At 52.4% G+C, this 13572-nt stretch overlaps 1 protein-coding gene across 1 annotated transcript in view; it reads left to right on the forward strand.

The window, feature by feature from the left end:
- Positions 1–13572, forward strand: part of TMEM63C (transmembrane protein 63C) — a 78429-nt gene that overhangs the window by 37509 nt on the left and 27348 nt on the right. The window contains 4 exon segments of the mRNA XM_027552516.1: positions 2866–3031; positions 3557–3636; positions 3974–4055; positions 8443–8480. Of these exon segments, the coding sequence (XP_027408317.1) occupies positions 2882–3031; positions 3557–3636; positions 3974–4055; positions 8443–8480 (350 nt within the window). The 5' untranslated portion in view covers positions 2866–2881.

The following is a 13572-nucleotide window of genomic DNA, read 5'->3' on the forward strand; positions in this document are numbered from 1 at the left end:
TGAGTAAAAAGAAAGCATCCAGAACTCAAAACCTTCTTAGATCCAGATGGGAACCAGAGCTCTTCACAGCCCAGGGATCCCTTCCTGGGCTCATCACACACAGTATCAACCAAATAATAACAGTCTTGAGTCCTTGTGGTTGGACAGCAGCTCACCAAGCTCTTTCACATCCTTGGCCTGGTTCCAGTCCCCAGACAGCCCAGAGAAGGGCTTATAAACTATTCCCCTCCTTTTAAAGGTGCTGGGCAACTGGACAGCCACATACTCCCCCGAATGAGCTTAGACCCTTACTTCACACCATATGCAAAAATTAACTCAAAATGGATCACAGATTTTTACGTAAGAGCAGAAACTCTAAGACAGAGAAACATCAAGGAAAATCTTTAAGATTTTGGGTTAGGCAGAGATTTCTTAGACACAGTACCAAAAGCATGACCCATAAAAGAAAATTTGATACATTGGACTGTCAAAATTTGTGACTTTGGTGCTTCAAAAGATACAGTGACAAAAATGAAAAAAGCAAGCAAGATGGTGAAAAATTACTTGCGAAACACATATGTGATAAAGAGAGAGCATCTGGAGCTTAAAGGGGAGGAGAAGGGGTCTGGGGGAGGGTGCCACCAGCAAAGACAGCCTGGGTTCCTAAGTCTGGGGGACTCACCACTGCGTCTGTTCTTTGCAGCACACCCGTGGCTGAGTTGGGCCGCCAGGCCTGATTGAGAGGCTCCCTGGAGAACCGATTGAAGTAGGCAAAATCTCTCCCCTAGGCCTTCAAACTTAATGGACGTGCCTGCCTCCTTTTTCCACCTGCTTCCTCAACAAGGGCTCCCCCTAGTGGCCACCGGCAGAACTGTCATTTCATGCCGCAGCTGACCCAGAGCCCGCGAAGGCTGAGATGCCGGCCCCATCCGCCAAGAGACCGCAGGAATGCCATAGCTTCTACTCTGACTCTCCAGCAGATGGCTTACTGTTTAAAATATATTGTGCTCAATATAAACTATTAATAATTGTACATTTGGCTAAACACGTTAGTGTGAATGTGTTAACCAGTGACCTGGGGTAATAAAATGGTGGGCAAATTAGGCAGACAGGTGAGCAGTAAGTAGGAAAACCCAAGATCTGTCTCCATACCGGCCACTCCCATGTCGTGTTTCCAATCGCTGCTCTGCATGGCAGACACACAGCCCACCGCCTGCCCAGCGTGTCCACGACCCAGCTCCCAGCCCCCCCGCCCTGCACCTCCCACCCAGCACGTCCTGTCTTTCCCATCCAATAACAGCACCTCCAGTTTTCCAGTTGCTTAGTCCACAAGCCTTAGTCATCCTGGACTCCTCTGTTTCATGCTCCTTATGCAGTCTATCAGCAAATCTGGTTGGCTCCACCTTCAAAATATTTCCAAAGTCTGACCCTCTTCTCACTGATTCACGGCTCCCATCCCAGTCCAGGCTTCCACTATCTCTTGCCTCGATTCAGTTCAGTTCAGTTCAGTCGGGTCCAACTCTTTGCGACCCCATGGACTGCAGCATGCCAGGCCTCCCTGTCCATCACCAACTCCTGGAGTTTACTCAAACTCATGTTCATTGTGTCAGTGATGCCATCCAACCATCTAGTCCTCTGTTGTCCCCTTCTCCTCTCGCCTTCCATCTTTCCCAGAAAGGTCTCTTGCCTGGCTTGCCACAAATTCCTCCCAACTGACCCTCTCTACTTGCCCATTTAGTCTTAGTACAAGTGACCCCTTTAAACTATGAGTCACTTCATGTCCCTCTTTTGCTCAGGCACCCCCATGCCCTTCACTCTCCCCTGTCCAGCCACACTGGCCCCTTAACTCTTCCTCGCTCCAGGCAAGCTTCCACCACCACACGACACCCCCCACCCCACCCCTGCCACTCCATCCACCAACCCCGGGCTTTTGCTCTGCCTGTAGCACCCTTCCCACACAGCTGGATGGTCTGCTCCCTCTTCACGTCTTTATTCAGACGGCATCCTCTTTGTGAGGCCTTCCCTAATCACCCTCTTTATAATCCTAACCTCACTCCCACCCCTGAACTCTCACTCCCCACAAGAATTCCATAAGGGAGGTTTTTTTTTTTTTGGTCTTACTATTAGTCTAGCACAAAGCAGTTGTTCACCAAATATTTGTTGGATGAACCAGCCTGCTTTTCTTGAATGGGAGTGAAGAATCTCTAGGGTGTGATGTAGTAGTTTGGAGCCAAAACAAGTGATATGTCCAAGCAGCTGCCGGTTCCCTCCAGTTTTCACTCACACGTTCCCCTCTTACCTAGGCCTGAAGAATGCGGATGACCCTGACCGTGAACCCTGCATCTGAGTCTCAGGCTTACTGCATTGGCTCACGACCCTGAAGGGGTGTTGATCTCTCTGGTCAAGTTCAAGGTGAAATAGCGAGTCCCTGTGGTGTGCCAGGCACTCCACATTCTTACATTACTTAGTCTTAGAAGTGATTTGCCTTCCCTGGAAACTGGACCAGAGAGTCGTAAGATGATAAAGACGATCGTTAATGGCCCTGTCTGCACGGGTGTCCCGTGATGTGGTGGTTCCATCCTCCAAACTGAATATTTTCTCCCTGAGACCTTTGTGAGGTTTGTTCAAGAAAATCATCACAGAGGTGGAAGTAGGAAGGCCCACCGGATGTGCGTTTACTAATGTATCTGGGCTATTCTGCCATCTCGGCCCTGGGTTTGAGGAAGTTGGTCTCTTACGGGACAGGCCTGCGTGCCGTCTGAGGGCTGAGCTTGCCTTGACCAGTTATAAGCTCAGCGTACCCCTCCCAGCTCCCCGACAGGCTTCTGTATCCTGCACAGTTTGGGGGAGGGGGGCCTCGAGTCTGACCTGGGGACCCCTCTCCAGCAGGGAGCCTCCCAGGATGACTGTCTTGCCGAGCAGCCTGAACATGGTGGGAAAGTCCCGGAACTTCACGGTGGACGACTGCTTCAGCTCTCGGAACACCGTCCTAAAGGGGCAGCCCTTTGGGGGCATCCCTACTGTTTTGTTCCTCAACATCATCTTGTGGGTGGTGAGTGCTGGGCACTGCGGAGGGCAAACCAGAGGGGTCTCACCGGGGCACATGGTCCAGCTTTCCCAAGGGATACAAGGGCCCCAGCTGTCTGTAGTTGTGTCGCACCAGCCACAGCGGCGGGAACCATCTGAAGGTCAGCCTGCCCAGGGCGGCCCGGGGCGGGTGCACCTTGGAGAAGAGGGGTCTTCGGGTACAGACAAATCCCTGATTCTCTTTCTTGCACCCTTGTCCGAAGGTCCCCCTTGGCCAGTGCCCTTGAGCCTCCCATCTGGCCCCTTGATGGTTTCTTCAAGGAGACCTCTCGTTCATTGTTCTAAACGTGCCACCTTCATTCAACCAACTCTGAGCAACCCCTCTGTGCCAGGATGCTGCTGGGCACTGGGCCTTGAAAAAGGCATGACCCCTACCCTGACAGAGCTGGCCACCCAGAGGGGAGCCCTTGGGGCCCTCACCCTTGGGAATGCAGGGGTGAGTCGAGGGGAAGGCGTCTGTGAACACTCTTGCCCCTTTCCTGGCCCGCAGGTCATCGTCTTGGTTTATTCCTTCCTCCGGAAAGCCGCGTGGGACTACGGGCGCCTGGCTCTGCTGATACACAATGACAGGTGAGGAGGGGCCGGGGTGGGGATCCAGCTTCCTCGGGGCACGTGCTGCCGCGACCAGGACACGGCTCTGACCCGTGCCCAAGCCGCACAGGTGTCAGCAGGTGGCATCTCATTACCACCCCCACCTCGCTCGTCCCTCCCAGCACAGAGGTGACTTCCGGAGGGCAGCCCTCTCTGGACCCAAGGCCACTCTTCTCAGGTCTCAGACAGTCTGGATCATGATTCCCCAAAATGCCCAGAGCTGGTGTGTCTGCTCCTGGGCGGGAGGGGCCCCGGGAGTGGGCAAGACGCCTAAGAGCCTCCTCTCCTTGTCCATCTCCCCTTTCCTGGCCGGCAGCCTGACCTCACTGGTCTATGGGGAGCAGAGCGAGAAGACGTCCCCCTCGGACATCTCCCTGGAGATGGAGCACAGGGACAAGGTGGGTCCTGGGGGGCCGGCGCGGGGAGGGCGGGGGCGGGCGCGCTGGCGTGGGGAGCGCGGGAGCGGGCGCACTGGTCCTGGACAGGCGGCCCGGGCACGCGCAGGACGCACCGGCTCGTGGGCAGGGGCCACAGCACACGCTCCGGCAGCCTGACCTCGGACAAACGCCTCAACCTTGCCAAGCCTGTTTCCCCAGCGGAAACACAGAGACTTGACCCCAGCTGCCTCCTAGGGCGCAAGAGAATGGTGGTGGTTAGGGCACATAGGATAAAGGCAGCAACGGGTCCCGCCACGCGACGGGGCGGAGCTGACGTGCTCTGCGTGGCGCTCAGGGCTGGGTGGTCTTGAGCGGAACTCAGAAGAGAGGTCTGGCTTGCCACCTCCACTCCTCACCCCCTCTCACCCGTGGCTCCCACCCAGACAGCCCCGGGGTCACACACAGCCCCCCGTCACGAAACCCAAAGGCCGCTCCTCGGCTCGCTTCTCATCTCATCTCTCAGAGCCGCCTTCCCTTCTTGAACAGAGGAAAGCACTTCCGGCTGCTTCCGTGGCATCCTGCTCTCCGGGATTTCCCTCTGTCGGTGCCGCCTCCAAGCCAGGAGACTCCCCAGCCCCAAGCCGTGTCATCCATACTCACTCACGACTTCAGTTGTACACGAAAGTGAAAGTCGCTCAATCAGGTCCCCCTTTTTGCGACCCCATGGACTATATAGTCCATGGAATTCTCCAGGCCAGAATACTGGAGTGGGTAGCCTTTCCCTTCCTCAGGGGATCCAACCCAGGGATCAAATCCAGGTCTCCCACATTCTTCACCAGCTGCGCTAGCAGGGAACCCCAAGAATACTGGAGAGGGTAGCCTATCCCTTCTCCAGCAGATCTTCCCGACCCAGGAATCAAACTGGGGTCTCCTGCATTGTAGGCGGATTCTTTACCAACTGGGCTATTAGGGAAGTCCCCAGTTCTACATGGATCCCTCCTAAATTCCTATCTCCAGCTAAACCTTCCTCTGAGCTCTGGCCCCATTTATCCAGTGGCCTTCAAAATATTGTAAGGGCATTTCGGATTCAATATGCTGTGATTTTCACCCCCACAACCACCTGTCCCTGGACCCCTGGTCTCAGACTCTTCCCATCACCCACTCAGGTACGTGTTGCTGCTCTCATCCAGGCCCCTGGGCATGGCTGGCTTGTTACCTAATTGTGTCGCTTGTGCCTTCCCAGTTTTGTTTCTCTCCACCTCTCCCACCATCCCTCAGTCCAGCTTCCATCAGTCTTTGGTTTGGGTGAGCATGGTGGCCTCTAACCAATCTCTTTTGGTCCACGCGTGCCCCCTACTCCATCCAGAGTGAACTCCATGAACAGGGACACAGGGTCCCCTGTGTAAGCTTTCAATGGCTTCCTAATGCTCTTGGAATCAACTGCCATGGGCTTGTGGTTGGGCCTCTTGCCCACCTGTCCCATCTCTCTTTTTCCTCCCGACTGCCCCACCCTCCACCACACTGGCCCTCTTTCTGACCCTCCTTCTCGCCTCACACCCATCACCTGCTCTCCCCCTCCCCACTGGCCCCTCTCTGGCTAACACACCCACGCTCTGTTCAGATTTCAGCTCAAACACTACTTTCCCGGGATCCTTGTCCGCTTCTCTGGATCCCCATCTCTTGTTTTAGCCTCATGGAAAACGCACTCCTTCTCTTCAGTGCTCTTCGCCCAAACTGTGACCATTCCCTGTTCTGCAATCAGTCGAGTGTTCCCACTTCCCCCCTCGAGACCAGTGTCGTCTGGTCTCACTTACCATTGTCCCAGCACCTGGTCCACCCTGCCATGTCATTAGTATCTGATACATATTTGCTGGAGGCAGGGAGTAGGTAGAGCCCTATTCCTTCCATTTTCATCCCTCCAAGAGACCCAGTCCCTTTCCTTGCCAAGACCTGCCCCAGGCCAGGCCGGGAGCCTCAGACAGTTCGTGTCTTGGAGGTTTCCTCTGTCGAATGAGGTCACACCTACCTTGCAAGGTGATTCTCAGATTTACCTTTGGAAACATCGCTTTACCTTTGTAGTGGTTTTTTCCTGCACAGTGACATTTTATTTTAAAAATATCTAGAAGATAAATCATTATGGCAGCAGTGGAGCAGTCAAACAGATGAGGGTATAAATTACACACAGAGGGAGAGTGTGGTGAGGGGTCCCAGGCAGGCAGCGAGCCCCTAGCCTGGCTGAGCGGCATGAGTGAAGCCAACCGGTCTTCCCATAGTGCCGTGAGCAAGTCGGGACAGGCGTGGCAGGATCGGGGAGGATGGGGCCACCGAGGTGGGTGGACTGACCACTGTCACTCAGTCTTTCCAGCTGAGCAGGCTCCTGGGAGCCTGTGACCATTTCCTCAGGGCGGGGAGAAGAGAGAAGATACGTCTGCTTCTTAGGCCCGCTGTTTAGCTGCAAAGGTTTCAGAATGGTTTATGCCTTTCAGAGCTGTGGTGTGTATGCAGGGAAGTGTGTGTGTGAGAGAGAGAGAGAGAAAGAGAAAACGGATCCATACATGGTCACTCACACAGCTGTGTCCGTGCACTCTGCACGAGTGTATAGACCACACTTCCACTCTCGACCTCTGCCCTTTCACTCATGGTCCTCCGCTCCACACAACCACGAGGGTCTGTCAGCAAGCCTGCCTGCTGTCTTAATGAACTGAGAGCTGGCCCAACGGTGGGTGGTGGGGAAAGGCTCTCCATGTGGGGAGGGGTGGCCAGCCTTGAGAGTCAAGCCCAGTTTGGTCTAGCAGTTAACCCCCTGCCTTAGACTTGCCCAGTCTCCACTGCCACCGTTGTACCCTGTCCCTTCATTGCTCTGCCTCATACCCAGGCCTTTATCCCTGTTTTAGTTCCCTAGGTCATAGCTAGGGGAATGATTCCCCCAACATGCATTCCCACTGTCAACCCACCCAACACAGCGAGGAGGCCTGGAAGGTGGGCCTTACACCGAAGGTAGCAAGGAACTTCCTTTTGTTTCGTGTTTACCAGCCTCTCCTTGCTTCCTTTTGGGAAATGTGTTGTTCTTCAGTCGCTCAGTCATGTCCAACTCTTTGTGACCCCATGGACTGCAGCACACCAGGTTTCCCTGTCCATCACCAACTCCTGGAGCTTGCTCAAACTCATGTCCATCAAGTCGGTGATGCCATCCAGCCATCTCATCCTCTGTTACCCCTTCTCCTCCTGCCTTCAATCTTTCCCAGCATCAGGGACCTTTCCAAAGAGTCGGCTCTTCACATCAGGTGGCCAAAGTATTGGCGCTTCAGCTTCAGCAACAGTCCTTGCAATGAATATTCAGGGTTGATTTCCTTTCAGATTGACTGGTTTGATCTCCTTGCAGTCCAAGGGACTCTCAAGAGTCTTCTTCAGCACCACATTTTGAATACCTATTCTGTAATGCACGTGGTTCAACTGAGAGGGGGGCTGCCCAGTTCACTGATGTGCTCATGACCCAAATGGGGTCAATCAGGAACTGCAACCTCCTCTAAGGTTTTGCCAAACCCTCCGGAATCTCAGAAGCAAGCATGCATCAGAGCAACTTAACTAGTTGCCACATCTGGTGGCTTTTACAGCCATGGCCCTCTACCCATCTTAGCACACAGTTCCTAAGCTGACCCCTCTCCAGGCTTCCCCCCGCCCCGAGTCTCTGGCCAAGGCCACCTTTTCCCGTCACCCGGGAACTCCAGACAGCAAGACCCTGAGAGAAAGGCATAATCGACAGGACTCTCAGGTGCAGAAGAAGAAACCAGCTCCCGCTCACAGTTATAACAAAAGGGTGATGTGTGGCCTGAGTGTGGAGAAATTAGAGGTGTCTGTTTCAGGTCCAGCTGGATCCAGGAAATCCAGCATTGCCACCAGGATCCCTCTCTGATCCTTCTTCGTCTGGCTGGGCTTTTGTCGCAGGCAGACTACTGCGTGTGGCATCAGAGACTCACCAAGCCCCTCCAGGCGGCCTGGTGTTGACCGAGAGGCAAGAACCCAGAAGAAGCCATGCCATGTCAGTTCCCTTAAGAGCACTCTGTTTGGCCCCACTTGGGTCATGCTCCTGTTGGTCAACTGGCAGGAGCCTTCCTGAGGGACAGCCCACTGGGCCACATGCCGGGGGAGGGGCATTTCCCAGAGGGAAGCAATGAGAGACAAACAGAAAGCAACTGATGTCCACCCCAGAGTGCCTTCTCTCCCTCCAGTCCAAGGCCCCCCCCAGGCCCCCACTTCCTGTCACAGGATGCCCGACTTCCGGAAAGACATCCCCCTCAGCACCGATTCCCGTCCGGGCCTTGCCTGGGGAGGAAGCCCCGGACACTGCCTGGCTGCCTTGGACGTCCCAGCGCTGGGTTTCTCACACTTTCTCTCCTTTCCCCCCCAGGGCTTCTATTCCTGGTTTTTCAACACCATCACCATGAAGTAAGTGCCTGAATTTTCTGAGCCGCGGGGCCTCATCTGCTGGAGGGTGGGGGGCGGGTCTCCTTCCCCACAGGACCGGACCTGGGGCCCGAACTCTGTGCGCCAGCCTCCACTCTCCACTCCCGGCCGCCCCCCGCAGCCCAGCCCGGGGGAAAAAGGATGCTTTCCAGTTGGTGAAATGGAAACTGGGGGGTGCCCGCAGCCCGTTTTCCCTCTGCCACAGTTCCCAGGAAAGGACCCCTTTCACAGGCTTGTAAAAATGCTTTTATGAGGGCCACACGAGGAAAAAGAAGTCCTTCCCATGTGTTGTTTGCTTTTCTCCTGTGAACGTCATTCCTCGTATTTGCCAAGGTGGAAAAAACCAAAACCACTGGAGAGAAGGGCAGGCCTTGTCTCCCAGCCTCTGTGCCCACTCTGGAGGCATAACCCCTGGCCCACGGCATCTTCTGGATCTCTTTAGTGTCAGACGCCCTTGGCAAGAAGAGAGACCCCCCCGCCAGGCCTGTCATCTCCTGATTGCCTCATCCCAACCAGTCTCTGACTCTTGTCAGAGCTCTCTCTCTCTACTGCATGAACACGTATGTGCGTACACACTTACTTGTGTGCACACAGCTCTGTCTCCATCTCAGAGCCCTGTATGTTCCTGGGTGCTCCCTAAATAGCTCCCATCCAGCCTGCTCTTCTCGTCCTTTGACCCCCTCCTCCAGGGTCCAGCCTTGCCTGGGATGCCTGCCTTAGGGGGCTGCCTAACTGCTCCTCAGAGGCCACTGCACAGGGGTCCGCCTGGACCTGCTCATTTGGTTCTTTGCCAAGGCTCTTAGAGTGTCTTCCATCGTGTGTCTCCACGTCCACCATTCAAGAGCCTTGCTGGGAGCATTCAGATATTGCCCCCAGACCCCATCCCAACCCACATGAGCCACACCAGAGCAGCTCTCTTTCCCCAGACCTGGGACCCCCACAGGGGTGCAGGGCATCCTGACTGGCCCTTGGGAATCCAGAGCTGGCCTTGGGACTGGCAGTCTCTGGTGTTTGAGCCCCAGCCCTGATGGAGGACTCCCCATGGTCTTGGCCTTTCTTCTTCCTTTATCTTTCACTGGAGTCCCCAGGAAGTGATACAACTAGTTTGTGTGGGGGTTAGGACCTTTAGCCCCATGTTGGGGAGTGGAGGGAAGACTTTTATTTCCTGGCACTTTCTCAAGTTTTGCTTTATTTTGAAAAGCATGTGCAAGCTTGCATAAATGCAGTTTCATTAAGAGAAACATAAAAGTTCACCTGCAGTCTCTCATCCATTTCATGACCCTCCCTTCCTGCAGAAGCCAAAGACCCAGGGCACAAAGCCCACTCAGTCTAATCAAAAACACAAAGGTTAACCAGACCCACAACACAGAAGTTCTCACAGGAAGCACATAACTGCTGTGCAAAAGGCATTTTGGAGAATGAGAACTTAATTCCAATGTCGGGGTTTGGAAGAAGCATGGTTTTGAGCGAGGCCCTGAAGAATGGGAAGAATTTTGGTCATTGTGATATGGAGGGCCCAATCAGAAATTAAGGACTCTTGGGGCAAAGATTGGAGGTGGAGATGGCAGAGAGTGTCCAGAGATGGTAAATCTTGTGGTGTGCTAGAAGCAGGAGTACATAGAAAGAGACGAGATAAAAGATTGGGCTGGAAGGATCAGTGGGGATCTTGACTGCCATCCCGAGAATCTTGGCTTTTGACTTACAGGCAGCAGAAAGACAGTGCCTGTTTTTGAGCAGGAAACTCAGGATGATGTCTGTTTGTAGGCAGAAGTTTGAGGGGTGAATGGCAGTTGGAAGAGGCCAAAGGCAATGCAAGCAGCTAAGAAGGCTTTCCCAGTGTCCAGGTGAGAGGTGGTGATGACCAGGGAATTGATGTGGAGGAGACATGGGAAGGGAGGCTCTGGGCGACTGTCAACGGGTCGTGGTTTCCACCTGGCTTCCACCTGGTTAGGAAAGAGGGAGAAGTCGAGGTCTTGTTTCTGGGAAGGGCGGTGATACCATTAGGTGGAAGGTGAGGAGATAGAATGAGTTGGGAAATTGATAACACAGAACCAGGGCAAGTATGGGAATTGATGGTCAAGCTATTGAAAAACAGAAATAAAGCTTAGGAGAAAGGTTGGAGCTGGAAATTTAGACTTGGGATATGGGAGCAAAGAGGTTGTGGTTGAAGTCGTGGGAGCAGATGGTTCACCCAAGGGATCAAGATAAGAAAGGATGTGAGGGAGAGAATAGCTGGGGCAGGAGGAAAAGGCAGCATTCTTTAGGGCAGCAACTCGCTGTAACCAGGCAGGCACGAGGCTCCAGACATGGTGTGCTCTGCAGCCTCCAACCCCACGAGCCGGACTAGAACGAGTGCTCAGGAAAGGAAGTCGACTTTGAAGACTTGGGTCTCCCCTGGGAGGGCAGGTCCAGCATGAGGAGACGTCCAAGGAGTAGAGGCTGAGAAAGGAAGTCACCTTTTTTCAAGAAGTGGGTGGGACCGGGACGTAAGGATATTGGATGGAACTCGAAGGGAAGCTGGTGAAGGAGCTTCCCAGATGCTTGAGGAGCTTCTCAGGTTTTTCTAAGACTGAAACATGGACACTTGAACCTGGCTTCGTTGAAAGGGAAGAAGTTGGGGTGGCTGTAGAGAGAGGAGGCCTTAAAGGTGAAAGAGAAGGATGCCAGGTACAGCGAGTCTCCAGTAAGAGGTAGAGGACAGGAAGCGATTCGAGCAGAGACAAGAATTCATCATGAGTAGGAGAGAGGGTGGTGCCTGGAACGTCATGGGGGCTGCACTTTAAAGAACGGTGGGAAGAGGACAGAGTTGAATAGAGGAATATAGATAGGCTCAAAAATTCAGGCTTCCCTTAGAACTGTAACATAGGCTGCTGAGTATAGCCTGGGTTTTCCGGTGCAGATGGAGCAATGAGCCCAGTAGGGGCAGAGGGAATTGCTAGTCCAGAAACGATATTCTTGTGTTCTCGGTCCCATCTGCTCTCGCTATCTGATTGGAGGCTCTCACCCTGCCTCAGGCACACTATTTATATCATGTGAGCAGATCTGGGCACCCCAAGCCTGCAGGGGGATATTCCCCTCATTCTCCCTTCTCACCACTCCTCATCCACCCCATTCTTGGGATTTAATTCTCAAATGCAGGGCAGGAAGTGTTTTAACAGCTTGAAGTTTAAAAAAAAGGTTGAGAGCTCTAAATTACTGAAATGGTGATATTGAAAGCCTTGAAGACATGCTGTACATTGTAGTATTGTTGAAAAATAAACCTGAATATTGGACTGGATGCTATAAGTTGCATACCACCTTCAAGTCTGATCAGAGGGCAAGGGTGAGTAAACTATGGTACGTGCACCAATGGCGGGGCAGGTGTGCACCTTGGGGCTAAGTGTGAACTAAGAATCCACAAACAGGCCATTGTCACCATTATTACTGTGCAGTTATAAAAATATTTAGACAAAATGTTAAACTGTTAGAAAACACTTAAGATTAAATATGGAGAAGGCAATGGCACCCCACTGCAGTACTTTGCACTCCATGGACAGAGGAGCCTGGTGGGCTGCAGTCCATGGGGTCGCTGGGAGTCGGACACGACTGAGCGACTTCACTTTCACTTTTCACTTTCATGCATCGGAGAAGGAAATGGCAACCCACTCCAGTGTTCTTGCCTGGAGAATCCCAGGGACGGGGGAGCCTGGTGGGCTGCTGTCTATGGGGTCGCACAGAGTCAGACACGACTGAAGTGACTTAGCAGCAGCAGCAGCAGCCAGATTAAATGTGAAATGAAGGAAAGTGGGAAAAAAGTGAAAGTGTTAGTCACTCAGTTGTGTCTGATTCTTTGTGACCCCATGGACCGTAGCCCACCAGGCTCCTCTGTCCTTGAAATTCTCCATGCAAGAATACTGGAGTGGGCAGCCATTCCCTTCTCCAGAGTATCTTCCTGACCCAGGGATCGAACCCAGGTCTCCCACATTGCAGGCAAATTCTTTATCATCTGAGCCACTAAATGCTGTTTATCCTACAGTCACTAAGGTAAACCAGTAATATAATAAGAAACTAAAGGAAATTGACCAAAATGATTAATACCCATTGTCTTAGGTTTGATGAGATTGTAGGCGAATGATTTTCTTCTTTCGTATTTTCCGAAGTTTCTATTATAAGCATGTGTTGTTTTTAAAATTTTTAACTGGAGTTAACAAACATGCAGAGATGTGCCCAAAAAATAGATGTCCAGCTCAGTTATCACAGCCTCCCTCCTGATAAAGATTAGAGCATTGCCAAGACCCCAGAAGCTCTCCTCCTGCACCCTCCCAATCTCCTAGCACCTCCCTGCTCTGCAGAGGGAACCAGCATCCTGACTTCTAACTCTTCAGTTCAGTATCGCCTGTTTTTGAACTTTGTATGTAATGATAAGGCATGTATTGTTTGTGTGTGTCCTCTTTCACTCCACATTACGTGTGTGGGGTTCAGCTGTGCTCATCCATTTTTATCTGTGTATAGTGTTACATTGCGTTCATGCATAATGTGATGTATGCAGCTCACTGCGTGTGTATTTCATTCTTGTGTCCATCCCACCTTTGATAGACATTTAGGTTCTTTCCAGTTCGGGGCCATTACAAATAATGCATCTCTGAGATTCTCATCCTTGTCTCTTAATGCCCATGTGCATGTATTTCTGTTGGTTTTAAACCTAGGAGTAGAATTGTTAGGCCATAGGGTGTACATATAGTCAATTTCTATGGATAATGTCAACTGTTATCCAAAGTGGCCTTGCCAGAGTCAGTACCCATGAGTATGAGAGAGCTCCCAGCACCCCACACCCTCACCAGCACCTCCTCTCAGAACCTGCCTCACCAAGTTTCCAATGCTGACCAGTCTGGCAGTATGGAGTGATAGCTCATTGTCGTTTGAAGTTTTTAGCTCATTGTGGTTTTTAAGGAGCAGCTTTTTGAAAAATAGGATGAATCTTGTTATCACTAACGGTTTGTTCAGTACCTGTACCATGGCAGGCACGAGGAATGTTTGAAGAAGCAATAAAAGAGGAAATCAATGCCTGATTTAAGAGTGCTTCTGGATTCCCAAG

This window comes from Bos indicus x Bos taurus, chromosome 10 (assembly GCF_003369695.1).
Source record: "Bos indicus x Bos taurus breed Angus x Brahman F1 hybrid chromosome 10, Bos_hybrid_MaternalHap_v2.0, whole genome shotgun sequence".
Lineage (NCBI taxonomy): Eukaryota > Metazoa > Chordata > Mammalia > Artiodactyla > Bovidae > Bos > Bos indicus x Bos taurus.